Source organism: Centropristis striata, chromosome 17 (genome assembly GCF_030273125.1).
Source record: "Centropristis striata isolate RG_2023a ecotype Rhode Island chromosome 17, C.striata_1.0, whole genome shotgun sequence".
NCBI lineage: Eukaryota > Metazoa > Chordata > Actinopteri > Perciformes > Serranidae > Centropristis > Centropristis striata.
The window spans coordinates 31,994,948-32,022,872 of NC_081533.1; the positions used below are offsets into that span (position 1 = coordinate 31,994,948).

Below are 27,925 nucleotides of genomic sequence, written 5' to 3' on the forward strand. Positions count from 1 at the left end.
TAGATTTATGATTGATTTTTGTTTTGTTGTACAATTTTTATTTATTTATACAAACTAAAAAATAATTTTCTATATATTTTTCAGTATTTTTTAATATCGTCAAGAATATCGTTATCACGAAAATTATCTGAAATATCGTGATAATCTTTTAGGGCCATATCGCCCACCCCTACTCTCAAGTTACAAATATTCACAGAAAATCAGACAGAACAGCTCTGAAAGAACTGACTGAAAAAGATGTAAATAGTTCAATATCTGTAGTATTTTTTTCGCGATATTTGTTGATTCCAGTTTTTTTCACAGTCCATTTTATTGAACATACAGTCATGGAAGGGCTACACGGTGGTCTAGTGCAGTAGTTCTCAACCTTTTTGAGTCGCGACCCCTAATTTAACATGCATGTTGTCGGAGACCTCCGCTCACTGAACACAATCTCACAGTTCAGACCATACAAACTCAGTTGATACGACAAATTTTGGACAAATAATGAAGCACACAACAACTAAATAACTAAAAAAAAACCCACAAAATGACAAAAAAAAAGACATAAAATGACCAAAAAAGGGAAACAAAATGACCAAAAAAGACACAAATTGACCACAAAATGACCAAAAAAGACACAAAATTACCATTAAAGACACACAATGACTAAAAAAACCCCACAAGATGACCAAAAAAAGACATAAAATGACAGAAAAAAGGAAACAAAATGACCAAAAAAGACACAAATTCACCAAAAAAGACACAAAATGACTAAAAAAACACAAAATGACCAAAAAAGACACAAATTGACCACAAAATGACCACAAAATGACCAAAAAAAGACACAAAATTACCATAAAAGACACAAAATGACAAAAAAAAACCCACAAGATGACCAAAAAAAGACATGAAATGACAGAAAAAAGGGAACAAAATGACCAAAAAAGACACAAATTGACAAAAGACACAAAATGACTAAAAAAACACAAAATGACCAAAAAAGACATGAAATGACCAAAAAAGACACAAATTGACCACAAAATGACCAAAAAAAGACACAAAATTACCATAAAAGACACAAAATGACAAAAAAAACCCCACAAGATGACCAAAAAAAGACATGAAATGACAGAAAAAAGGAAACAAAATGACCAAAAAAGACACAAATTGACAAAAAAAGACACAAAATGACTAAAAAAACACAAAATGACCAAAAAAAAGACATGAAATGACAAAAAAAAGACTAAAACACATTAACACATGAACACTTTAACACAGTGGAGACAGAGCTGACTTGATTTGGCGACCCCCAGAAATCATCCCACGACCCCAATTGGGGTCGGGACCCCAAGGTTGAGAATAGCTGGTCTAGTGGATAGCACTCTTGCCTCACAGCAAAAGGGGCGCCGGTTCGACTCCGTATGAACGGAAAAGGAGAATGAATGAATGAATACAGTCATGGAAAAAAATATATGACCACTTTTTTCTTCAATTTCTTGTTCATTTTAATGCCTGGTACAACTAAAGGTACATTTGTTTGGACGAATATCATGATAACAACAACAACAGCTAACAAGAGTTTAATTTAAGAGCTGATATCTAGACATTTTCCATGGTTTTCTGGATAGTGATTTTGTTTATTAAGAAAACCATGGAAAAAGTCCAGATATCAGCTCTTGGTCTAATAATTTTTTTCATGACTGTATTTCGTCGCTGAAGACACTTTTTTTTTCCTGTTGCTGTTTTTGCTAAAACATAACATTCAAAGTAAAACGAGCGCCATATCACCTTTTAAAATCATGCACAGTAAATAATATCAGTTTCCAAGACGTGCCCAGCCATAACAAGTGTTTTATTTCTTCTAGTGCGTACAAGAGAATATATTATGAGCTTTTATGCATAATACAACACGATGTAACTTGAGTTGTATTCTGCATAAAAGCTGACATTTTATCACATTTTCCCCCTGATTTGACATTTGTGAACCACTGCCCCGTGACCACTTCTCCTCCAGTTCGTACAGTGTGTGTAATATTAAAGAAAGGCTTCTTTATGTCTTCACTGTGTTACTTTAAAATGGTGGAAGGAGGTTTGTTTTTTTTTTACTGCCAGCCTTTTAAAATGCAGCAGAGTGAAGAAAAAGTGTTAGTTAAAGCCATAAAGCAGAACAAACAATGCGTTTGAATATAACGCTGTTGAGTTTAACTGCTTGACTGTTGTTTGTACAATTAAAATGAGATTTTATGAAATGTTAATTATGCCCTCAGAAAGTAGTTAAAGGACCATCGCTTTATTCATGCTTTTCATACATTTTACCTTCTTTGTATTCATACGGAGCTGTACATGTTTGAGCAGCCTGCAGCTACAGCGGCACATTAAAATGTGTTTGCATTATTACATTTATAGTCTCAACTCAACCACCATCATTTATTCACATTCACATTATTGTTTCTTCTGCTTCTGCTGCTTTATGCTGCACATAAAGGAAAGAGTTGGCCTGCTTAGATCTGAAGTAACTCACGATGAGAGGAAATCTTGTTCCTGCTTTCATTTTCCTGGTGTTGTTCCTTTGCTGAAGCAGTAAGTTTTCAGAAGTTCTCCTCCCTGCAGGCTTCACAGCCACCTTAATTACCAAGTCACCTGAAAGCAGCAGTGAGGGAGTGCTTTGGCAGCGTGTTGTGTTGTGTATTGTTGTTGACAGCTGCTGTGAAACGGTTTCGGAGTGTGAACTCGTGCCATCTGGAGCTCCCTCTGAGCCAATCACAGCGCAGCCGGCGCCAGCATCCAGCAAAGCCTGGCTGCAGGAACAACATGTTGTATGTTTCAGGAGCTCTCTTCCAAATCATATATTTGAAAATAAAAATTACTGGCACGCCACCTGGACGGACATCAAGACTTCCTCTGATATAATTGAAGTTATTAAATATCAGCATTTAAACATCTGCGCCACTAAATCATTCACATTTACAGAGTCTGAGTTGTTAAAAACGCTCGCATGGTTTTACAATGTTCGAGAAGAAAACATTTGATTTCATGCATGGAACAAAGTGGTTAACAAGTGGTTAAAGTTGGACCCTGACCCAGAGTGGTTAAAGTTGGGTGCTGACCCAGGATGATTAAAGTTGGGTGCTGACCCAGGGTGGTTAAAGTTGGACCAGGATGGTTAAAGTTGGGCGCTGACCCAGGGTGGTTAAAGTTGGACCCTGACCCAGAGTGGTTAAAGTTGGGTGCTGACCCAGGGTGGTTAAAGTTGGGCGCTGACTCAAGGTGGTTAAAGTTGGGTGCTGACCCAGGGTGGTTAAAGTTGGGCGCTGACCCAGGGTGGTTAAAGTTGGACCCTGACCCAGAGTGGTTAAAGTTGGACCCTGACCCAGAGTGGTTAAAGTTGGGTGCTGACCCAGAGTGGTTAAAGTTGGACCCTGACCAAGAGTGGTTAAAGTTGGACCCCGACCCAGAGTGGTTAAAGTTGGACCCTGACCCAGAGTGGTTAAAGTTGGACCCCGACCCAGAGTGGTTAAAGTTGGACCCTGACCCAGAGTGGTTAAAGTTGGACCCTGACCCAGGGTGGTTAAAGTTGGGCGCTGACCCAGGATGGTTAAAGTTGGGTGCTGACCCAGGATGGTTAAAGTTGGGTGCTGACCCAGGGTGGTTAAAGTTGGGTGCTGACCCAGGGTGGTTAAAGTTGGACCCTGACCCAGAGTGGTTAAAGTTGGGTGCTGACCCAGGGTGGTTAAAGTTGGGTGCTGACCCAGAGTGGTTAAAGTTAGGTGCTGACCCAGGGCGGTTAAAGTTGGGCGCTGACCCAGAGTGGTTAAAGTTGGACCCTGACCCAGGGTGGTTAAAGGTGGGTGCTGACCCAGGGCGGTTAAAGTTGGGCGCTGACCCAGAGTGGTTAAAGTTGGACCCTGACCCAGGGTGGTTAAAGTTGGGTGCTGACCCAGGGTGGTTAAAGTTGGGCGCTGACCCAGGATGGTTAAAGTTGGGCGCTGACCCAGGGTGGTTAAAGTTGGGTGCTGACCCAGGGTGGTTAAAGTTGGGCGCTGACCCAGGATGGTTAAAGTTGGGCGCTGACCCAGGATGGTTAAAGTTGGGTGCTGACCCAGGATGGTTAAAGTTGGGCGCTGACCCAGGGTGGTTAAAGTTGGGTGCTGACCCAGGGTGGTTAAAGTTGGGTGCTGACCCAGGATGGTTAAAGTTGGGTGCTGACCCAGGGCGGTTAAAGTTGGACCCTGACCCAGAGTGGTTAAAGTTTGACCCTGACCCAGGGTGGTTAAAATTGGGCGCTGACCCAGGGTGGTTAAAGTTGGGCGCTGACCCAGGGTGGTTAAAGTTAGACCCTGACCCAGAGTGGTTAAAGTTGGGCGCTGACCCAGGCTGGGTAAAGTTGGACCCTGACCCAGGGTGGTTAAAGTTGGGCGCTGACCCAGAGTGGTTAAAGTTGGGTGCTGACCCAGGGTGGTTAATGTTGGGCGCTGACCCAGAGTGGTTAAAGTTGGGTGCTGACCCAGAGTGGTTAAAGTTGGACCCTGACCCAGGGTGGTTAAAGTTGGACCCTGACCCAGAGTGGTTAAAGTTGGACCCTGACCCAGAGTGGTTAAAGTTGGACCCTGACCCAGGGTGGTTAAAGTTGGGCGCTGACCCAGAGTGGTTAAAGTTTGTCATTGATCTTGAATTCTGTTCCAAATCATATGTTTTGAAAATAAAAATAATACTGGCAGAGTGACAGCACACCAGCTGGACGGACATCAAGACTTCCTCTGATATCATGGAGTTATTAGTTATCAGCATTTAAACATCTGTGTTAATAAATCATTCTGAGTTGATGAATGTAGAGCAGCATTTTATTGCTTCAGTGGTATACTAGCATAGTTTTTCTTTCTTATTGCATGATAAAATTTGCTGTTGTAAAGCTGCAAATTCCTACACTTTGGGACTAATGAAAGGCTTTTCTTATGTTTACAAACAACATAAAAACTCATTTTAAGCTCTTAAGCTAACCTACTTTGTCCATTGGACAATAGTTTACTAAATGAACATAATGCTGTATCAAAGAAGACTTTAATCTAATGATTGAGACCATAAACTCATTATGAGAATATTTACTGAAGTCACAAATCAAATGAGAAGTAGGGTCATTTTCTCATAGACCTCTATCAGACCGGTGGTGTCGCCCCCTGCTAGCCGTTAGACAGAATGCAGGTTTTCCGTATTGCCTTCACGTTCCCTACCCGGAGGCTCGGCCCAGTTCTTTGCCTGTAAGACGCAGCTGGTCTGTGATGAAAGTCACTCCTGTGGAAATAGAGCAGAGCAGAGTTTTACTGAATGCATCTCTTGGGGATGGCACTTAAGCGCAACATCAAATCAACCATCCGTGCAGTTAAATGTGGTATTCAAAGAGAAATCCTTACATCAGTGTGAAAAGGAAAGTAAGAGCTGAATAAAGATGGGGTGAGAAAATGAACATGAGAAGGCTGAAATCTGACTCCGAGTTAAAATGTTTTTCTTAATTGACTTCTTGCAGGAAGCAGGTTTGAGTGGATGAGTTATTTCCCCGCGGTGTGAAACCACCAGCCACCCACCACGCAATTAAAAATGTCTTTTCTTTTGGACACGAGATGTGACTTTGAAAGCGTGAAGAGGGAAAGTTGGGAGTGCCTGGCGCTACTGGAAGTCCACCCTGTGGTGGACGCTTTTAATCAAACTCTTCTCACAGCGCATCCATTTTTTATTGTGCTCGCTGCTCCGGGGGGAACTGAATATATGCAGAGATGAAGCTCGACCTCCATGTCTTCTAGTCTTCTCTTTTCTCTCCCTGCTGCTTTCTTTATCTGTGTTCATCGCTGAAAACTCCACTTATTTTTCTTAATATCAAATATGAAATTATGAATATGCAGAAGTGCCTCACGACTTGAAATAACAGTGATTTTACTCCATCTATTTTATGGACCCTGTGGACAGAAGCAGAAGTGTTTTCATGACCACCGCTTTGTGTCGTACAGATCTCCATCTGGCTGAGCGTGCAATTGTTTTGGAAGCGAGGAAAAGAAAGTCAAAGCTTGTTTTATATTAATTTTTTAAAACACAGCTGTTGCTGCAGGATGCATAATGATGTGATAATGTATTTGTGGCAGTGTTAGATTAATAACTGTAATATCAGGGTGAACTTTGTATTTATATGTTTATATAGTTATATAACATTTCTAAGAAGAGGCTCAGTTCATTTTTTGTTCTTTGGTCAATTCTTCTCTTTTTCTCTTTGATGATCCTGCCCCATTATCAGCCAAAACCACAAAATAACATCCAAGATATAATTCTCCAAAGAGAATAAATAAATCCTCCTGCTCCTTTTTACCTGGGTAATGTAAAACTCAATGCCAAACTTCGGCTGCTGGGAAAGCGTAAACATGTCACAGAAACTATCGGAAGTAAATCTTGTGTTTTGAATTTTATTATCACACTGTCGGAAAAGTACAGCTGCAGACTAGCAGTAAGCACAGCTCTGTCGTCTTTGAAGTGTCGTGCCTTTTTTTCTTCGGTGCGCACAAATAGTTGGAGTTGGAGGGAAAAATACAGGTAGAATGTCGAAATCAAAAGCTCATTCTGATGGATTTTAGAGAAATTGAGAAACCCCTATTCAGTCCTACCTTCAGCTGCTTTTGAAAAAAAGATTTCCAAAGTTCGAACCATTGTAGTGTTATTTTGTAATTTATTTCAATAATGTCACACTGACATTTCTTGTTAACAGCTGTGTTGTGTATCCTTGAGGCCCGACAAAAATGCATTTCCCTTATCATCAAACATTTGAAATTTGCTTTGTGAAGCTAATTATTGACTTTAACTTGAGCTACTTCTCTGATACAAACATTTCTAGTGTGCCTGTTTTATTCTTCTCTCTGTACTTCTCTTCCATCATTTCCCTTCATCTTCGTCTTCTGCGCTTGCTCCGTTCTTTTCTTCCATCATCTGTCTCAATTTGTCATCCTATCTTGTCATAAAAGTCTTCCCATGTTGCTTTCTCTTGAGGTTGAGGCGAGATAGTCACCATGCGTTTGTAAAGCTCTAATAAAGTGGTTACGGCAAGGCGTTGACCTCGAGTGGTTAAAGTTAGGGTTGATCTTGATTGGTTAAGGCTGGACGTTGATCTTGAGTGGGTAAAGTTGGGCATTTAACTCGAGTGGTTAAAGTTGGGTGTTGACCTTGAGTGGTTAAAGTTGGGTGTTGACCTCGAGTGGTTAAAGTTGGGTGTTGACCTCGCGTGGTTAAAGTTGGGCGTTGTCTTTGAGAGGTTAAAGTTGGGTGTTGACCTCGAGAGGTTAAAGTTGGGCGTTGTCTTTGAGAGGTTAAAGTTGGGTGTTGACCTCGAGAGGTTAAAGTTGGGCGTTGTCCTCGAGAGGTTAAAGTTGGGCGTTGACCTTGAGAGGTTAAAGTTGGGCGTTGACCTTGAGAGGTTAAAGTTGGGCGTTGACCTCGAGTGGGGAAAATTGGGCATTGTTAAAATTGGGCATTGATCTCGAGGTTAAAGTTAGACGTTGTCTTTGAGAGGTTAAAGTTGGTCGTTGTCTTTGAGAGGTTAAAGTTGGGCGTTGTCTTTGAGAGGTCAAAGTTGGGCGTTGTCCTCGAGTGGTTAAAGTTAGGCGTTGTCTTTGAGAGGTTAAAGTTGGGCGTTGTCTTTGAGAGGTTAAAGTTGGGCGTTGTCTTCGAGAGGTTAAAGTTGGGCGTTGTCTTCAAGAGGTTAAAGTTGGGCGTTGTCTTCGAGAGGTTAAAGTTGGGCGTTGTCTTCGAGAAGTTAAAGTTGGGTGTTGACCTCGAGAGGTTAAAGTTGGGCGTTGTCTTCGAGAGGTTAAAGTTGGGCGTTGTCTTTGAGAGGTTAAAGTTGGGCGTTGTCTTCGAGAGGTCAAAGTTGGGCGTTGTCTTCGAGAGGTCAAAGTTGGGCGTTGTCTTCGAGAGGTTAAAGTTGGGTGTTGACCTCGAGTGGTTAAAGTTGGGCGTTGTCTTTGAGAGATTAAAGTTGGGCGTTGTCTTTGAGAGGTTAAAGTTGGGCGTTGTCTTTGAGAGGTTAAAGTTGGGCGTTGTCTTCGAGAGCTTAAAGTTGGGCGTTGTCTTTGAGAGGTTAAAGTTGGGCGTTGTCTTCAAGAGGTTAAAGTTGGGTGTTGACCTCGAGTGGTTAAAGTTGGGCGTTGTCTTCGAGAGGTTAAAGTTGGGCGTTGTCTTTGAGAGGTTAAAGTTGGGCGTTGTCTTCAAGAGGTTAAAGTTGGGTGTTGACCTCGAGTGGTTAAAGTTGGGCGTCGTCTTCGAGAGGTTAAAGTTGGGCGTTGTCTTCGAGAGGTTAAAGTTGGGCGTTGTCTTCGAGAGGTTAAAGTTGGGCGTTGTCTTCGAGAGGTTAAAGTTGGGTGTTGACCTCGAGTGGTTAAAGTTGGGCGTTGTCTTCGAGAGGTTAAAGTTGGGCGTTGTCTTCGAGAGGTTAAAGTTGGGTGTTGACCTCGAGAGGTTAAAGTTGGGCGTCGTCTTCGAGAGGTTAAAGTTGGGCGTTGTCTTCGAGAGGTTAAAGTTGGGCGTTGTCTTCGAGAGGTTAAAGTTGGGCGTTGTCTTCGAGAGGTTAAAGTTGGGTGTTGACCTCGAGTGGTTAAACTTGGGCGTTGTCTTCGAGAGGTTAAAGTTGGGCGTTGACCTCGAGAGGTTAAAGTTGGGCGTTGTCTTCGAGAGGTTAATGTCGGGCGTTGTCTTCGAGAGGTTAAAGTTGGGCGTTGTCTTCGAGAGGTTAAAGTTGGGTGTTGTCTTTGAGAGGTTAAAGTTGGGCGTTGTCTTCGAGAGGTTAAAGTTGGGCGTTGTCTTCGAGAGGTTAAAGTTGGGTGTTGACCTTGAGAGGTTAAAGTTGGGCGTTGACCTCGAGAGGTTAAAGTTGGGCATTGTTAAAATTGGGCATTGATCTTGAGTGGTTAAAGTTGGGTGTTGGCCTGAGGGGTTAAAGAAAGGCTAAATTGTCAGACAGTCTTGTGAAACTTTTTTGCAGATCTAGGTTTCCATCTAGACCTAACCTCTTCACCCCCTCTCTGTTCTCCCTCTAGACTCGTCCTTCCTGAGCACAGCTTCCTCTGATTCTCCCAGCAGCTCCTCTCCTCCGCTCTCCGGCCCGCCCCCCTCCACCAGTCCCGGGTTGCTGACCTTCGCCTCCTGCCTGCCTCCCCCTCCACCGCCCTCCCCGTTCAGCCTCCCTCCCCTCCCCTCTCTGTCCCCGATCAGCCCTCCTCCCTCCCAAACACGGGGCCTCTACCTCGGCCACCAGTCGCCTTTCTACTGATGGTGAGATGCACACATTACTTCAGATATTCATAGTTTAGGCCTACAACACTTGGATTTAAGCTTTGTTGCATTTATAGTAAAATGAATCCAATTTCATGTTCAAGACGTTCCCGAGGGCAAATCGGTGGGTGGTAAATGAAAAATAAAAATAGTTATTTATTATAAAGATAACACAGCCAAGCCGCCCCAAACAAAACACACAATGTATTTATTCATTTATTGCATGCTTAAAGATTTAAAATTCAGATTTATCAACAGTGTAGATTGATGTTGCAGGTGGCAGCTTTAAATTGTGACATTTCTGTCAGAATCGCTCAAAAGTGTGGGGTCACCCAGAAAATGTCTGTGTTGTTTTCCATGAAATGTTTTATTCATGAAACGAGTCACAAAATGAATCGAAAATATAGTAAAGACAACGACGGGCAGAAATAATAAATTTAACCTGTAGAACTTTACCTCTAGATACTCAGCCAGCCTGAGGAAGGATCATTTTACTGCCTCTCAAATCAGCACAAAACATTTTGCAACAACATAATGCTCAGGTGTTTTAATGATCAATGAGCCTTTCAACACTATAAACGTGGATTAACACGATGCGCCACTGGAACACAGGACAATATATAATAGATATTTCATAAGAAAATCGCTATCCAGCTTTAATAGTCATTTACCACATTAACAATGTATATACCGTACTTTCCGCACTATAAGGCGCACCGGAGTATAAGCGGCAGCAGCTAAATTGAATGATGTGTACATATATAAGCTGCACTGGACTATAAACCGCAGGTGTTTTAATGTTTAATTACCATATGTAAGGGTTGGTGCGCAGAGGGGATTGTGGGGAAAGAGATGGCTGCTTGAGGAAGCTTCTTTTTTCACACAGACAAGTGAAAAATAGCTTAAAAGTATATGAAGGACCCCGAGCCGATCTGGTACGTACACCTGCCTCCAGCTTTTCCTGCTGGAGCCCGCCGCTCCTCGTGGACCGGTCATAGAGCCCATAGAGTTAAAGTTGGTGGACTGTAACCTGTGAAATCCATAGATTTAGGAGGTAACCTAGTGGCCGTTAGCTGTAAAAATCCATAGATTAGCCGCACCGTTATATAAGCCGCAGAATCGAAAAATGGGGAAAAGGCGCGGCTTATAGTCCGAAAATTACGGTACTGTATTTCTATTATTGTAGTTTTAAAAAAAAATCTGCTTTTCTTTAAAAAAATAAGGACATTTCTTAGTGACCCCAAACTTTTGAGCGGTAGTGTACATGTGTCCAAAAATAAAGCGTTTGCACCTACCAGATCCTGTTAAAAACATTAAAATCTGCGCCACTGCTATCTGAAAAAGTCAGATGGGTGCCTTCCCAGTTGTTAGATTTCTGTGCTTGGACTTGAGGGACCTTTAACAGGGATGCCAACAAGTCGCTTTTCGGCGATTCTTGCTCTTTTCACGGGAGTTTGGGTGTCATACTCGCCTGAACTCCTTTGAAAAAACCTTCTAATTAACACAACGATCATTGTGACGGATCACCTGGTAATTGGTCATTTAAGTTACACTGTTACTGAAATGAGTTCACATTTATCTACAAAATATGTGCCGAATTACATTGAAGTGGCTGAATGAATTTTTTTTTTTCAATATCATCCATGTTGTTTATCCTAAACTCCTCTAAACAAGGGTTGTTGTAAATAGTGTATTTTTATAAGGGAGAGTTCAGTATCTCCAGCACACCTCCAGCATTTCAGAGCAGATGATTCTGCTTATTGTTTCATGACTTTAAACATAATTTCATATACTTATTCATTTGTTAATTCTTCAGCTTTCTGTGGGTGGTTAATTGTATTTTATTTCATATTTATTTAGCAAACAAGACAGAGAGTCTGATTTGGTGATCAAATCTCACCATAAAAGTGTGATTTTTGGCAATTAACATATTTGAATTCGGAGGCTCTCTCTTTTTTCACCATACCTACACTACCGGTCAAAAGTTTTAGAACACACCAACTTTTCCAGAATTTAATTGAAAATGATGCAGTTTAATGTCTCAGTGTACTCTGAAATTAATGCACATTTGCAACATTTAAAATTCTTTATTGAGCATGATAGTGTTTTGAAAGTAAAAAAAAGATTCAAAATCACATTTTATGTTGGACTAAAGGACTAAAAAAAGACACAAAATGACAAAAAAAAGACACAAAATGACAAAAAAAAGACACAAAATTACCAAAAAAAGACACAAAATGACAAAAAAAGACACCAAAAGACACAAAATGACTAAAAAAAGACACAAAAAAAAGACACAAAAAAAAGACACAAAATGACGAAAAAAGACATCAAAAGACACAAAATGACCAAAAAAAGACACAAAATGACTTACAAAGACATGAAAAGAATTCAAAAATGGACAAAATAGCCCAAGACTCCATAGAGTTAAGTTGTTAACCCATTTCTTGTTCCCTGAAAAAGGCCTACTTGTATAATTCTGAAATGTGCATTATTTTCCAGTTTTGGTTAAGCTTACCTTTTTTTATTTACCTCTGGCAGTTCACCACTTACCTTTGGACCCTTTCAAGCTGTTCATTTGACTTGAACTGCTTGAATTTCAATAAAAAACTGGAAAAATTGGGGTGTTCTAAAACTTTTGACCAGTAGTGTATGTTTGCATTCCTGCTTTAAAGAAGTTTCATCCAGTGATGTAAAGCTGTGACGTGTTGTTGCAGGAGCCCTTGTCTCATCTGAGGTTCAGCAGTGAGGGAAAAGATCCAAGGACAAGCAGGAGGAAAGGCAGGACTGTCTTTATCATCAGACTGTTTGTTTGGTTCCTTTCTATTTTTAATGTAAGCTCAGTCTGAGACGATTCCCGCTCAGCTTCTTCTTTCTGTCACTTCTGATGTGGAAAACAAAGATAGACGCTGTTTAGACTCCACAGTGTCTCTTCTCAACATCTGTTACATGTCAGTGTCAGCCTCCTCTCTGGCTCCCTACAGTCACCTTAAAGCACCCGCAAAAATAAGCTAATTTTAGCTCTTTTTACCCATTTTAATTGTTTCCAGATGAAAGCCATAAATCGGCCATAATCTATATTTGGACCTTAACCCTTTGATGCACAACATGGGTCAAAAATGACCCGCATTCATTTTTTCCCATGTTATTTATTGCTTGCTGTGTTTTTCTGTGCTCTATCTTTTGATATCAACTTATTTTATGATTGGATATTCCAAGAATGTTTTAAATATCTTGTTATTGATAACAACAGATTATTATTAACATTTTGCTTCTCATACTTTATGAAGAAAAAACATTTTTGTATTATTACGCAGCTAACTACTTGGCTAGGTAGCTTGCTAAGCTAACTACTTGGCTAACTACTTGGCTAAGTAGCTTGCTAAGCTAACTACTTAGCTAACTACTTAGCCAATAAGTCAGCTAAGTAGTTAGCTTAGCAAGCTACTTAGCCAATAAGTTAGCTAAGTAGTTAGCTTAGCAAGCTACTTAGCTAAATAATGGATATGATTCATTTTTTACTCATGTTGTGCATTAGAAGCGTAGTGACACAAAAAGGGATTTTATTAAAAAATGAATAGGAAAACATAAAATTAGGATGTATGATGATCAAAAACAAACTAATTGAGGAAAACCTGAAATACTGAATGAGGAAAATAATTTATTGCAAAGATATAGAATATAAAAACTCTGTCGGGTCACTTTAGACCCATGTTGTGCATCAAAGGGTTAAAACACCCTCAAAAATAAGCTCTTTTAGCTCTTTTTACCCGTTTTAATCGTTTCCAGATGAAAGCCATAAGTCTGCCATAATCTATATTTGGACCTTAACCCTTTGATGCACAACATGGGTCAAAAATGACCCGCATTCATTGCCCATGTTATTTATTGCTTGCTGTGTTTTTCTGTGTTCTATCTTTTATATCAACTTATTTTATGATTGGATATTCCAAGAATGTTTTAAATATCTTGTTATTGATAACAACAGATTATTATTCACATTTTGCTTCTCATACTTTATGAAGAAAAAACATTTTTGTATTATTACACAGCTAACTACTTGGCTAAGTAGCTTGCTAAGCTAACTACTTAGCTAACTACTTAGCCAATAAGTCAGCTAAGTAGTTAGCTTAGCAAGCTACTTAGCTAACTACTTAGGCAATAAGTTAGCTAAGTAGTTAGCTTAACAAGCTACTTAGCTAAATACTTAGCCAAGAAGTTAGCTAAGTAGTTGGCTTAGCAAGCTACTTAGCTAAATAATGGATTTGAGTCATTTTTTACTCATGTTGTGCATTAGAAGCGTAGTGACACAAAAAGGGATTTTATTAAAAAATGAATAGGAAAACATAAAATTAGGATGTATGATGATCGAAAACAAACTAATTAAGGAAAACCTGAAATACTGAATGAGGAAAATAATTTATTGCAAAGATATAGAATATAAAAACTCTGTCGGGTCACTTTAGACCCATGTTGTGCATCAAAGGGTTAAAACACCCTCAAAAATAAGCTCATTTTAGCTCTTTTTACCCGTTTTAATCGTTTCCAGATGAAAGCCATAAGTCGGCCATAATCTATATTTGGACCTTAAAAGAAACGGTGAAGCGATCGTCTCCTCGGTGACAGTTTTTACTAGAAACTTTTTCCTGTTTGACTGTGTTTGAAGCAGTTTAACCTCCTCAGGCTCAAGCACGGAGGTTTAAAGTGAACACCAGAGACGGAGCGGGGAGTGTAAAAAGGATTTAGAGATTAAAAAAACAACGTTTTCCACGACATTAAAGTCTGATTTCCTTTCATCCTCTCATTACACCGCTCGTCTCCACAGCCACAGAGAGCTTAAGACTGAGGAGGAGGAAGGTTTACTGCTTCCTCTTTGTCTGCTTCTTTCTGACTACTTTCTCTTTTTCATCACGTCTTTATGTTCTCTCTGTCTGCCTCGTTATCTTTGTCTTATTCATGTTGTTTTCCTCTATTTCTTCTTCGACGTACTCTCTTTGTTGTCGTCTTTGTTTGTCTTCTTAGTCATTGTCTGTTTCTTGTCTTATTATTCTTCGTCTTTGTCGACAACATCTTCCTTCCTTTTTGTCTTCTAAGACTTCTCTTTCCTTGTCTTTGTCTTTGCCTTCTTAATTTTCGTCTTCCATCTTCTTTGATTGTGTTTTGTCTTCAAGTTTTTAGTTTCTCTTCTTAGCCACCTTCTTCTTAATCTTCTCCTTCTTCCTGTTTGTCTTTTCTCTGTTGTCTTCGTCTCTGTTGTCTTGATCACGTCCTTTGTCTTATTAATCTTCACCTTCGTCTCTGACAACGTTGTCTTCTTCTACCTTAATTTTTGTCTTTGTCTTATTTGTGCTGTTTTTGTCTTTGTCTACTTCTTTAACATACTTGTTGTCTTTTACGTTTTTCTTGTCTTCTTCGTCTCTGTTGTCTTATTAATCTTCACCTTTGTCTCAGACAACGTTGTCTTCTTCATCTGCTTGGTCTTTGTCCTTTTTGTCTTCTAAGACTTCTTGTTCTTTGTCGATGTCTTCTTTCTTACCTAAACCTTATTCTTACCTTAAAATTAATTTGTCTTTGTCTTAATTTTCATCTTCATCTTGGATTTTCCTTTTTTGTCTTCACGTTTTTGTCTTTTGTTCTTCATCTTCTCCTTCGTGTTTGTCTTTTGTCTTCATCTTCGTCTCTTCTTTATCCCCATTGTTGATCTCTATTTCTTTATAAACTTTTTAGTTTTCTTCCGTCCTCTGCTTTGTCCACATCTACTTCTTCGTCTCTTTGTCTTATTAATCTTCACCTTCGTCTCAGACAACGTTGTCTTCTTCTACCTTCATTTTTGTTTTTGTCTTATTTGTGCTGTTTTTGTCTTTGTCTACTTCTTTAACATACTTGTTGTCTTTTACATTTTTCTTGTCTTCTTTGTTGTCTTATTAATCTTCACCTTTGTCTCAGACAACGTTGTTGTCTTCATCTGCTTGGTCTTTGTCCTTTTTGGCTTCTAAGACTTCTTGTTTTTTGTCGATGTCTTCTTTCTTACCTAAACCTTATTCTTACCTTAAAATTAATTTGTCTTTGTCTTAATTTTCATCTTCATCTTGGATTTTCCTTTTTTTGTCTTCATGTTTTTGTCTTTTGTCTTCATCTTCGTCTCTTCTTTATCCCCGTTGTTGATCTCTATTTCTTTATAAACTTTTTTTTATTTTTTCTTCCGTCCTCCTCTTTGTCATTTTCTCCCCGGCTACTTTGTTATCTTTCTTCTTCTTCTTCTGCTCCCCAGAGGAATATTTACCCGTCCCTGAGTTATTATCTGAGGGGAGGCTTAGAGAGACTTATCAAATAAAGGTATTTTCCGTGTGCTGGCCATCAAGGTTCAGCCCGTTTGTTGATGCCTCCGAATTCTCTAAAAGACTCGCCGTCGTCGTGATGAAACTTCCTTCTGGTCAACTGAGACAAAAAAACTAGAAGTTGGAGAAAGAGAGGAAACAGTGGGTGTCCTGGTTTTCCCGCTGACCCACTTCACGGCTGTTTTTGTAGATGTTGTAGCCGTCTGAAGGATGAAACGGGAAAAAAACTGTCTCTGAGGAACGATTTCAGCCGTTTTTACAGCAGACCTCTTTCTTGTAGTCCAATTTAAAGTACACTTGCTGAGAAAAGAGACGAGCTGAAAGAGGAGAGAACACCATTAGACGTGTTTTTCCCCCCGTTTCCTAATTTGTCCGTTTTCATGGTTTTCCTCTCGAAAAAAACACAGAAATTATGAGGAAAACGAAGCGTTACTGCATCAAGTTTTTGTTTATCAACTATACATTTAACAAGCTGAAATTCTAGTATGTTCTATGCTCATTATAAAGGGGGAAAAAAAGTAATTTTAGATGCAATGCATGTGAATTTGACTGCTTTAAGAACCATTAATGAGTAAAAAAAGTTTCTCCAGAGTGTTAAACCTTTTATTTTGGAAAACAACATTTACAGGAAACAAAATAAGAGGCAGCTGAAGGAATAAAACTGGGTAAAAAGTTTCTCCAGAGTTTTAAACCTTTTATTTTGGAAAACAACATTTACAGGAAATAAAATAAGAGGCAGCTGAAGGAATAAAACTGGGTAAAAAGTTTCTCCAGAGTTTTAAACCTTTTATTTTGGAAAACAACATTTACAGGAAACAAAACAAGAAGTAATTTTAGATGCAATGCATGTGATTTTGACTGCTTTAAGAATCATTAATGAGTAAAAAAAGTTTATCCAGAGTGTTAAACCTTTTATTTTGGAAAACAACATTTACAGGAAATAAAATAAGAGGCAGCTGAAGGAATAAAACTGGGTAAAAAGTTTCTCCAGAGTTTTAAACCTTTTATTTTGGAAAACAACATTTACAGGAAACAAAATAAGAGGCAGCTGAAGGAATAAAACTGGGTAAAAAGTTTCTCCAGAGTTTTAAACCTTTTATTTTGGAAAACAACATTTACAGGATATAAAATAAGAGGCAGCTGAAGGAATAAAACTGGGTAAAAAGTTTCTCCAGAGTTTTAAACCTTTTATTTTGGAAAACAACATTTACAGGAAATAAAATAAGAGGCAGTTGAAGGAATACAACTGGGTAAAAAGTTTCTCCAGAGTTTTAAACCTTTTTATTTTGGAAAACAACATTTACAGGAAATAAAATAAGAGGCAGCTGAAGGAATAAAACTGGGGAAAAATCCAAATAATGAAAGCAGTTTGAGACTGTGAGAGGCGGAGAGCAGGATGTTTATTTCTCCGTCAGAGGAAATAAGAAGCCGAGCGGCAACTGTTGTTGTTGTTTTAGAGCTTTTTATTCACACTCGAGGTCTGAGGTTAAATAAGTGTTGTAGCTTTGACTCTGAAGTGGTTTTATCGATCTGTTTTAACGTCTCCAGCAGGAACAAAGAATGGTTTTCTTCATGTTCGTGTTGTGTTTATTGATCGGTTCAGAACTGAGCAGCTCATTAATCTCCTGCTGCAGTTATTTGTTGCTTTCAGGCTCTTTTGGAGCTTTAAACATGTTATTTGTACAGTTTTAATGTTTTATTATAATTTAGTCCGCTATGTGTTTTCAGGGCTGATTGTTTCCAAGCTGAAAATGTGTATAAAAAGTTCAGTTTAGTTCAGTTTATCTACGTGATTTGTTGATATTTAATGAGTTCAAATGGAAAGGAAAGTGGAAGAAAACATGATTATCTAAATCCAGCTTATAGTTTATTTATTTTTCGAACTCAAATCCAAAGCAGCTTGTGATTTTCTGTTAATCTGTTATTAATTTAAAGTTTTAATCTGCTCACTGATGCAAATTAAACAAGCAAGCAAAAAAATATACTGATATTTAAAAAACAATCAGGAAAACTATTTGGTGTAAATAAATATGACACTATTTATTTCAATTTAAAATGCCGTACCCACTTTAAATAAAAATGAGTTTCATTAGAAAATAAGTCTCGTCCTTGTGATTAAATTTGAGGAGTTAAAATATATTTTACTGTGTTTCTGTTTTAGAAAGTTTGTTGTAATGTTACTGTGTGTGTCTGTTAATGTGTGTGTGTGTGTGTGTGTTAGAGAGAGAGAGTGTGTGTTAGAGAGAGAGTGTGTGTTAGAGAGAGTGTGTGTTAGAGAGTGTGTGTGTTGGAGAGTGTGTGTGTTAGAGAGTGTGTGTGTGTTAGAGAGAGTGTGTGTGTTAGAGAGAGTGTGTGTGTTAGAGAGAGTGTGTGTGTTAGAGAGAGTGTGTGTGTGTGTGTGTTATAGAGTGTGTGTGTGTGTGTTAGAGAGTGTGTGTGTCTTAGAGAGTGTGTGTGTTGTAGAGAGTGTGTGTGTGTTAGAGAGAGAGAGAGTGTGTGTGTGTGTGTTTATAGAGAGAGAGTGTGTGTGTGTGTGTGTGTGTGTGTTAGAGAGAGAGAGTGTGTTTTAGAGAGAGTGTGTGTGTGTGTGTTATAGAGTGTGTGTGTGTGTGTGTTAGAGAGTGTGTGTGTCTTAGAGAGTGTGTGTGTTGTAGAGAGTGTGTGTGTGTTAGAGAGAGAGAGTGTGTGTGTGTGTGTGTGTGTTTATAGAGAGAGAGTGTGTGTGTGTGTGTGTTAGAGAGAGAGAGTGTGTGTTAGAAAGAGAGGGTGTGTTAGAGAGTGTGTGTGTGTGTTAGAGAGAGAGTGTGTGTGTGTGTGTGTGTGTGTGTGTGTGTTTATAGAGAGAGTGTGTGTGTTTATAGAGAGAGAGTGTGTGTTAGAGAGAGAGAGTGTGTGTGTGTGTGTGTGTGTTAGAGAGAGAGAGTGTGTGTGTGTGTGTGTGTTAGAGAGAGAGAGTGTGTGTTAGAAAGAGAGTGTGTGTGTTAGAGAGAGTGTGTGTGTTAGAGTGTGTGTGTTAGAGTGTGTGTGTGTTATAGAGTGTGTGTGTGTGTGTGTGTGTGTGTTAGAGAGTGTGTGTGTGTTAGAGAGTGTGTGTGTCTTAGAGAGTGTGTGTGTTATAGAGAGTGTGTGTGTGTTAGAGAGAGAGAGAGTGTGTTTGTGTTAGAGAGTGTGTGTGTGTATGTTAGAGAGAGAGTGTGTGTTAGAAAGAGAGTGTGTGAGTGTGTGTGTTAGTGTGTGTGTGTGTGTGTGTGTGTGTGTTAGAGAGAGTGTGTGAGAGAGTGTGTGTGTGTTAGAGAGAGAGAGTGTGTGTGTGTGTGTGTGTGTGTGTGTGTGTGTTAGAGAGTGTGTGTGAGTGTGTGTGTTAGAGTGTGTGTGAGAGAGTGTGTGTGTGTGTGTGTGTTAGAGAGAGAGAGTGTGTGTTAAAGAGAGAGTGTGTGCGTGCGTTTTAGAGTGTGTGTATTAGAGAGAGAGAGTGTGTTTTTTAGAGTGTGTGTGTGTTAGAGAGAGTGTGTTTTTTAGAGTGTGTGTGTGTGTGTGTGTTTTAGAGTGTGTGTGTTTATTAGAGTGTGTGTGTGTGTGTGTTTTGGTAATTGTACGACTTTGTTTCTAATGTCTTTTTTGGGTGATTTTACGTCTTTTTGGTAATTTTACGTCTTTTTGTAATTTTGTGTCTTTTCTGGTCACTTTACGTTTTTTTTGGTAATTTTGTCTTTTTTGGTCATTTTACATCCATTCTTCGGTAATATGACTTTGTTTTTGGTAATTTTATGTCTTTTTTACACACTATGTGCCTTTTAGTCCTTATTTTTGGGTGTAGAGCAGAAACCTGGTTAGACTCTAAAAGACAGTTTAAACAGTACATGAATGATCTAAATGCTGGAAGTGAAGTAGTTAGGAGGACAACGTGACTACTGTTGAAAAGTTTTAAAAAGTGATGCACAATGGTTTAGTTTTGTTGTCAGGGGAACGCCGTTTCATGGGTGAAAGTCCCGGGATTGTTTGACCCACCCACCCTGCGTGCAGCTTTTCCACCGGTGTCAGGCCTGAACCAGAGCCAGAACCAGAACCAGAAGAGCCAGCATCAGACCTGGTTCTGCTGACATCATGGGGCGGAGGCCAAGAGTGACCGAGCAAGAGGCCGCCAGACGAGTAAATCTCCCACTGGCTTTCAGAGAGACTGCAGACAGACGCTGACCTGTAAGTACACCAACCAGTACTGGCTTTACACAGATCAGAGGGGAGAGGACAGGAGAGGCTGTTTACACAGAGCAGAGAGGAGAGGACAGGAGAGGCTGTTTACACAGAGCAGAGGGGAGAGGACAGGAGAGGCTGTTTACACAGACCTGAGAGGAGAGGACAGGAGAAGAGAGGCTGTTTACACAGAGCAGAGAGGAGAGGACAGGAGAGGCTGTTTACACAGAGCAGAGAGGAGAGGACAGGAGAGGCTGTTTACACAGAGCAGAGGGGAGAGGACAGGAGAGGCTGTTTACACAGAGCTGAGAGGAGAGGACAGGAGAAGAGAGGCTGTTTACACAGAGCAGAGGGGAGAGGACAGGAGAGGCTGTTTACACAGAGCAGAGAGGAGAGGACAGGAGAGGCTGTTTACACAGAGCAGAGAGGAGAGGACAGGAGAGGCTGTTTACACAGAGCGGACAGGAGAGGCTGTTTACACAGAGCAGAGGGGAGAGGACAGGAGAGGCTGTTTACACAGAGCAGAGAGGAGAGGACAGGAGAGGAGAGGCTGTTTACACAGAGCAGAGAGGAGAGGACAGGAGAGGCTGTTTACACAGAGCAGAGAGGAGAGGACAGGAGAGGCTGTTTACACAGAGCAGAGAGGAGAGGACAGGAGAGGCTGTTTACACAGAGCAGAGAGGAGAGGACAGGAGAGGCTATTTACACAGAGCAGAGAGGAGAGGACAGGAGAGGCTGTTTACACAGAGCAGAGAGGAGAGGACAGGAGAGGCTGTGTTTTGTGACTTTTGGTAATTTTGTGTCTTTTTTGGTGATTTTGTGTTCCTTTTTTTGGCGATTTTTTTGTCTTATTTTGGTAATTTTGTGTCCTTTTGTTATGGGGATTTTTGTCATTTTGGTAATTTTGTGACTTTCTTTGGCAATTTCTGTGTCTTTTTGGTGATTTTGTGTCTTTTTTTGCAATTTTGTGTCTTTTGGTAATTTTGTGACTTTTTTGGTCATTTTTGGATCTTTTTTTTTTGGGTAATTTTGTGGCTTTTGACCTTTTTATCGCTTTTTTCGTCATATAAATCTTTTGGTAATTTTTCGTCATTGTTTGGTAATTTTGTGTCGTTTTCTGTTCTTGTATTTTTCTGATTTTGTGTCATTCGTGACACATGGGCAAAAGCAAATACATAAAAGAATTCATCTTTCATTTTTTTCTTCTTTCCTGCACAAAAACATGTCTGAGTTATGATTGCGCTGATTCCATTTAGCTGCAAGACTTATAGATATTTATTGATCTCTCTTTTTCCCGCCATAATTTTCTTTCTCATTTCTGCTGTTATGCTTGTGCCCATTCCTTAGGTGCATAAAAGCGCCGATAGAAACGTCCCCTCTCTTCTTGTCCTCTTTTCCTTCATCCCTCTTTCTCTCTGTTTGTCTTTTTTTAGCTGCAGTTTTTCTCCTTCACTCTGACTCAGATTTATAATCCCTGTTCTCCTCCTCTCTGCTCCACTGTTCTCCTGTCAGCACTCACAGCTCCACACCTCTGTGCTAATCAGGCCTGCTGTTGCAGCCTTGTGTGTGTGTGTGTGTGTGTGTGTGTGTGTGTGTTAGTTTTCAGGTGTTTTCAGCTCCTTTTTGCTGTTTCTGCTGCGTGATGGTTAAAGGACATCAAAGTGTTCTTTCTCTTCTTTAACCTGCTGATGGAGGAAAACCTGCTGCTGAAACTCTGAGTGTGTGTTCGTTTAAAATGCCTCTGCAGCCGTTTTTATCACCATGAATCCGTTCAGTTTACTTCACAAATCCAGAGAAGAAGAATCACCTCCAGACTCTGGAGGAGTGAACTAACTTCTCTCCTCATGTTCCTCCTCTTCCTGTTTCCATCATCTGCCTTCCTCTCTTCCTCCTCCTCCTCATTATGTTCCTCATCCTTCTCATGATCCTCCTCTTCCTCCTTTTCTTCGTCCTTCTCATGTTCCTCCTCTTCCTCGTCCTTCTCATGATCCTCCTCTTCCTCCTCCTCCTCATGTTCCTCCTTTTCCTCGTCCTTCTCATGTTCCTCCTCTTCCTCCTCCTCCTTCTCATGTTCCTCCTTTTCCTCGTCCTCCTCATGTTCCTCCTCTTCCTCCTCCTTCTCATGTTCCTCCTTTTCCTCCTCCTTCTCATGATCCTCCTCTTCTTCCTCCTCCTTCTCATGATCCTCCTCTTCCTCCTCCTCCTTCTCATGTTCCTCCTTTTCCTGTTTCCATCATCTGCCTTCCTCTCTTCCTCCTCCTCCTCATTATGTTCCTCGTCCTTCCCATAATCCTCCTCTTCCTCCTCCTTCTCATGTTCCTCCTTTTCCTCATCCTTCTCATGTTCCTCCTCTTCCTCCTCCTTCTCATGATCCTCCTCTTCTTCCTCCTCCTTCTCATGATCCTCCTCTTCCTCCTCCTCCTTCTCACGTTCCTCCTTTTCCTGTTTCCATCATCTGCCTTCCTCTCTTCCTCCTCATTATGTTCCTCGTCCTTCCCATGATCCTCCTCTTCCTCCTCCTCCTTCTCATGTTCCTCCTCTTCCTCCTTCTTTTACTCCTCAGCTTCTTCCTCCTCCTCCTTCTCATCTTCCTCCTCTTCCTCCTCTTTCTCCTCATTCTCATCTTCCTCCTTTTTCTTGTCTTTTTCCTCTTCCTCCTTCTCATTTAACTCCTTCTTCTCCTCTTCATGTTCCTCCTCTTCCTCCTTCGCATGTTCCCCCTCTTCCTCCTCCTCATGTTCCTCCTCTTCCATCTCCTCCTCCTCATTTAACTCCTTGTCCTCCTCTTCATGTTCCTTCTCTACCTCCTTCTCATGTTCCTCCTCCTCCATCTCCTCCTCATGTTCCTCCTCTTTCTCCTCCTCCTCCTTCTCATGTTCCTCCTGGTCCTCCTCATGTTCCTTCTCTTTCTTCTCTTCTCCTGCTCCTCCTCTCCTCTCTCCCCTCTGCAGCCATTTTTATCACCATGAATCCGTTCAGTTTACTTCACTTGTCCTGCAGTGAAAATCCAGAGAAGAAGAATCACCCCCAGACTCTGGAGGAGTGAACTAACTTCTCTCCTCATGTTCCTCCTCTTCCTGTTTCCATCATCTGCCTTCCTCTCTTCCTCCTCCTCCTCATTATGTTCCTCCTCCTTCCCATGATCCTCCTCTTCCTCCTCCTCCTTCTCATGTTCCTCCTTTTCCTCCTCCTTCTTATGTTCCTCCTTTTCCTCGTTCTTCTCATGTTCCTCCTTTTCCTCCTCCTTCTCATGATCCTCCTCTTCCTCCTCCTCCTTCTCATGTTCCTCCTTTTCCTGTTTCCATCATCTGCCTTCCTCTCTTCCTCTTCCTCCTCATTATGTTCCTTGTCCTTCCCATGATCCTCCTCTTCCTCCTCCTCCTTCTCATGTTCCTCCTCTTCCTCCTTCTTTTCCTCCTCAACTTCCTTCTTTCTCTCTGTTTTTCCTCGTCTCCTCCCTTGTCCTGTTTTCCTCAGTTTTTTTCTTCCAAGCTCTACTCGTCCTTTTCTCAATCTATTCTACCTTTTCTTCCTTTCTTAAGATTCCTCCTCCTTCTCATCCTTTCTCTCGCTCTGCTCCTCTCCTCTTCCTCCTCCTCATTCTTCTCCTTTCTTTTCATCATCTTGACGGCAAAAGAATTAGAAAAGGAATCTAAATGGAGAGAAAAATTGACTAAACTGGAGGGAGGACAGGATGACACGGGGGGGAAGAGGAGGATGAAGAGGGATAGAAGAGTGGGAGGACAAGTAGAGAGGAAGACCTTTAAAAGGGGGAGGAAACGATAAGGAGAAGAGGCAGAGGGGGAGGTGCAGGAGTTACACAGCTGGGATTATGAAAATGAATCTCAGCGGGAGAGGAGGTGTAATATTTATGCTCTGTGTGTGTGTGCGTCTTTAATTAATAACAGAACTCGACACAGTGAACGTTTCATCAGCTGATTCCAGAACTACACTTTCTTCTTCTGCTCTTTTATTATCTGCACTAGATCTAGAGTGTTGATTTTATGTTGATTTTATGATTTTATGATATTTTGTTTTTATTGTATTCATGCATATTTTATTTTGTGCGGGCAGTACGTTTTACATTTTATTTTATTTATTTTTATCCCATTTTTTATTTATTTTATCTTACTGCATCTTACTGATCTATTGTTTTACTACATCTCTTTGTATTGTGTTATGTATTTATTGTTTGTGCAGCACTTTGGAAACCTTGTGTTTGCTAAAATTGTGCTATATAAATAAAGTGGATTGGATTGGATTGGATTGGATTGGATTGCACTAGGGCTGGGCGATATGGCCCTAAAATAATATCACGACATTTCAGGCTATTTTTTGCGATAACGATTATTCTTCACGATATTACGAAATACTTAAAAAGATATAGAAAATATAATTTTTTTTTTAGTCTGTATAAATAAATAAAAATCTAAAATGTAGTTTGAAGTGCAAATCTCAACAGTTGCCAAATACAAAAAAAATTACTCTTGACTCTTGAGTATGAGCAAATAATAAATATAACCATTTCGGGCAGGGGTCTCAAACTCAAATTACCTAGGGGCCGCTGGAGGCAGTATCAAAATGACCAAAAAAAGACACAGAATAAAAAAAAAGACATAAAATGACCACAAAATGACTTAAAAAAGACACAAAATTACCAAAAAAGACACAGAATTATATGGTGGATTCGGTTAACACACCATGCTCTTATTTTGAAAGCTGCATGTGTTTAACGACACAGAGTAAGTAGCTTTTTGTGATTAAAACAACTTTAATTGTTAGCCTTACGCCACTAAATCAAGAAGTAGGAACGTTGCCAATATCATGATATGTTCAGTTCAGCTTTTTATTTCGAACATGTGCGAGTAACACAACAAAGTAAACACAAAAACAAATACATCCAATGAGAATAATCAAAACAAAACAAAAAATAGCAATAGTCAAAACAAACGCTGTAATGTGAACGCAGCATGTCCGAAAAGGAGCAGGATGAAGCATATGCTTATTCAAACCTTCTCTCCCCTTTTCTAAACACATATTTCAATAATACATATTTACAAAAAAAATAAATAAATAAATTTTTTTTTTTTTTTTTTTTTAAGAAATAGATTAGATTAGATAGATAGATTCCTCCTCCTTCTCATGTTCCTCCTCTTCCTCCTTCTTTTCCTCCTCAGCTTCCTCCTCTTCTTCCTCCTCCTCCTTCTCATCTTCCTCCTCTTTCTCCTCATTCTCATCTTCCTCCTTTTTCTTGTCTTCCTCCTCTTCCTCCTTCTCATTTAACTCCTTGTCCTCCTCTTCATGTTCCTCCTCTTCCTCCTTCTCATGTTCCTCCTCTTCCATCTCCTCCTCATGTTCCTCCTCTTCCTCCTCCTCCTCATCTTCCTCCTCTTTCTCCTCATTCTCATCTTCCTCCTTTTTCTTGTCTTCCTCCTCTTCCTCCTTCTCATGTTCCTCCTCTTCCATCTCCTCCTCATGTTCCTCTTCTTCCTCCTCCTCCTTCTCATCTTCCTCCTCTTCTTCCTCATTCTCATCTTCCTCCTTTTTCTTGTCTTCCTCCTCTTCCTCCTTCTCATTTAACTCCTTGTCCTCCTCTTCATGTTCCTCCTCTTCCTCCTTCTCATGTTCCTCCTCTTCCTCCTGCTACTCCTCATGTTCCTCCTCTTCCTCCTTCTTTTCCTCCTCAGCTTCCTCCTCTTCTTCCGCCTCCTCCTTCTCATCTTCCTCCTCTTCCTCCTTCTCATGTTCCTCCTTTTCCTCCTCCTCATTTTCCTTCTCTACCTCCTCCTCTTCCATCTCCTCCTCATGTTCCTCCTCTTCCTCCTGCTACTCCTCATGTTCCTCCTCTTCCTCCTTCTTTTCCTCCTCAGCTTCCTCCTCTTCTTCCTAAATACAATTTTTTTTTAATTTTTTTTTTTTTTAAAGAAATAGATTACATAAACAAATACATGAATAATTTATAATTTATGAAAACACCCGGTTGTTAAAGCCCTTCTTCCTGCCTGTACCTTGTGAAAACCATGTGTTTGTACCGCTATGCATTTTTTTAACCATTAAAAAAAAATTAATAAATAAATAAATAAAATAAAAAAAAAAAAAATATATATATATATATATATATATATATAATATACCATTAAAAAAAAATATATATATATATATAAAATATACCGATATTATTGTGAACGATACGATATGGCACAGCCCTAATCTGCACATTCTGTGTCTCCGTTAGCAACAAAAAACCCTCAGAAAGGTTTCACTCTTCTTCTTCTTCTTCTCCTGTTTGTTTTATTTTTCCTGCGTCACTCTGTGCGTCTTCTTCTTCTTCTGTTGTTGCCTCTCTCACCGTGCTGGGAGTTCATCTTCCAGTCAGGCGTCTCCCTCGGCGCCTCGCCGCCGACTGCCCTCCGCCTCGCCGCCACAGGAACAGACAGAATCAAAAGCTGCTTTTTGGTACACGTGTTTAACTCGCTTTAACTCAGAGCTTATTTTATTTATTTCAGGTAGTGCTGCAACGATCAGTCGACTGAACGACAGAAAAATAACAAACTAATAATAATAAGTGTATCATGTAGCATTCTCCTCTCTGTGTCCTTGTATTTCACTGTATTATATAAAATCTATATTAATCTACAAGAAGTGGGAAAATCTCAAACAGGTCTTTGTGACGAATAACACAGTTAGAATGACAGAAATTAGAAAGAAAAATCTCATTTTAATTAGAATAAAATGGTGTTTATGGATACAATACTTTTCCAAGTGTCACAAATGGTGTAAAAAAAGTGTTGTAAAACAAAAAATGTAAAAGGGTAATAAGTAAAAAGGAAAATGGAAAAGGGAAATTCAAAAGACATAAAATTCAAAAATTACCAAATACACTAAAAATGTAAAGAAAAGAGACAAAATCACCAACGGACACAACATTACGAAAAAGACTAAAAATCAAACGAGACAAAATGTAAAAAAACCCCACAAAATTGACAAGAAACGACACAAAACTACCAAAAAACACACAAAATTACAAAAGAACACACAATTTACCAAAACAAAGACGAAAAATGACCACAACAGACACATTACCAAAAAAAGGACAACAACCAGTTTTCTCCACATATTGTACAAATTGTCAGTATTGTCATGTTTCCAGCTTCCCCATAACAAAAGGACACAAAATTACCAAAAAATAAGACAAAAAAATCACTAAAGACACAAAATTACCAAAAGTCACAAAACACAGCCTCTCCTGTCCTCTCCTCTCTGCTCTGTGTAAACAGCCTCTCCTGTCCTCTCCTCTCAGCTCTGTGTAAACAGCCTCTCCTGTCCTCTCCTCTCTGCTCTGTGTAAACAGCCTCTCCTGTCCTCTCCTCTCTGCTCTGTGTAAACAGCCTCTCCTGTCCTCTCCTCTCTGCTCTGTGTAAACAGATTCTCAGTGAATATTTGTCACGTGACCGTTGGTCTCAGCAGAATCAATCATGTCTTCAGTGTCTCTGAGGAGAATTTAATGTTTTTAACAGGATCTGGTTAGTGCAAACGCTTTATTTTAAATGACACATGGAGAATAAAGAGATTCTGACACTAATATCAACATTTGACACAAGTTTTGGTCACTTTTTACTACGGAAATGTTCATAACTGATTATCCGTTTAAGGACCGTTGGAAAGCTCAAACTCTTACGATAATGTCCGTTTTACAGTTTCTCTTTGATAAAAGGTGGATTTTTGGCGATTCTTTAAAGAAAACATACACTACCGGTCAAAAGTTTTAGAACACACCAACTTTTCCAGAATTTAATTGAGAATTATGCAGTTTAATGTCTCAGTGTACTCTGAAATTAATGCACATTTGCAACATTTAAAATTCTTTATTGAGCATGATAGTGTTTTGAAAGTAAAAAAAAGATTTAAAATCACATTTTATGTTGGACTAAAGGACTAAAAAAAGACACAAAATGACCAAAAAAAGACACAAAATGACAAAAAAAGACACCAAAAGACACAAAATGACCAAGAAAACACACCAAAAGACACAAAATGACCAAAAAAAGACACAAAATGACAAAAAAGACACTTAAAGACACAAAATGACCAAAAAAAGACACAAAATGACAAAA

General features: G+C 39.8%; 2 protein-coding genes and 1 long non-coding RNA gene across 4 annotated transcripts in view; 1 reads left to right on the plus strand and 2 right to left on the minus strand.

The window, feature by feature from the left end:
- Nucleotides 1–27,925, plus strand: part of rbm46 (RNA binding motif protein 46) — an 80,548-nt gene that overhangs the window by 34,226 nt on the left and 18,397 nt on the right. Inside the window, exons 10-11 of one of the 2 annotated variants that reach the window (XM_059355153.1) lie at nucleotides 9,048–9,282; nucleotides 12,000–12,607. The exons of the other annotated variant lie outside the window; for it this stretch is intronic. Coding sequence (XP_059211136.1) covers nucleotides 9,048–9,280 — 233 coding nt within the window. The 3' untranslated portion in view covers nucleotides 9,281–9,282; nucleotides 12,000–12,607. Of the gene's footprint in view, nucleotides 1–9,047; nucleotides 9,283–11,999; nucleotides 12,608–27,925 lie in introns of those variants that run through there. 2 annotated transcript variants of the gene reach the window in all.
- Nucleotides 14,452–15,467, minus strand: LOC131989821 (uncharacterized). The gene is made up of 3 exons (XR_009395991.1): nucleotides 15,331–15,467; nucleotides 14,723–14,818; nucleotides 14,452–14,572 (listed from the first exon to the last, which is right to left on the minus strand). It is a non-coding gene; the product is annotated as an uncharacterized LOC131989821 (long non-coding RNA).
- On the minus strand, nucleotides 19,658–25,316 carry LOC131990102 (cilia- and flagella-associated protein 251-like; the record flags this gene model as incomplete). The annotated part of the gene is made up of 3 exons (XM_059355509.1): nucleotides 19,658–19,840; nucleotides 21,694–21,984; nucleotides 24,990–25,316. Coding segments are annotated over 3 exons (801 nt in total), but the record flags the coding sequence as incomplete, so codon positions are not given.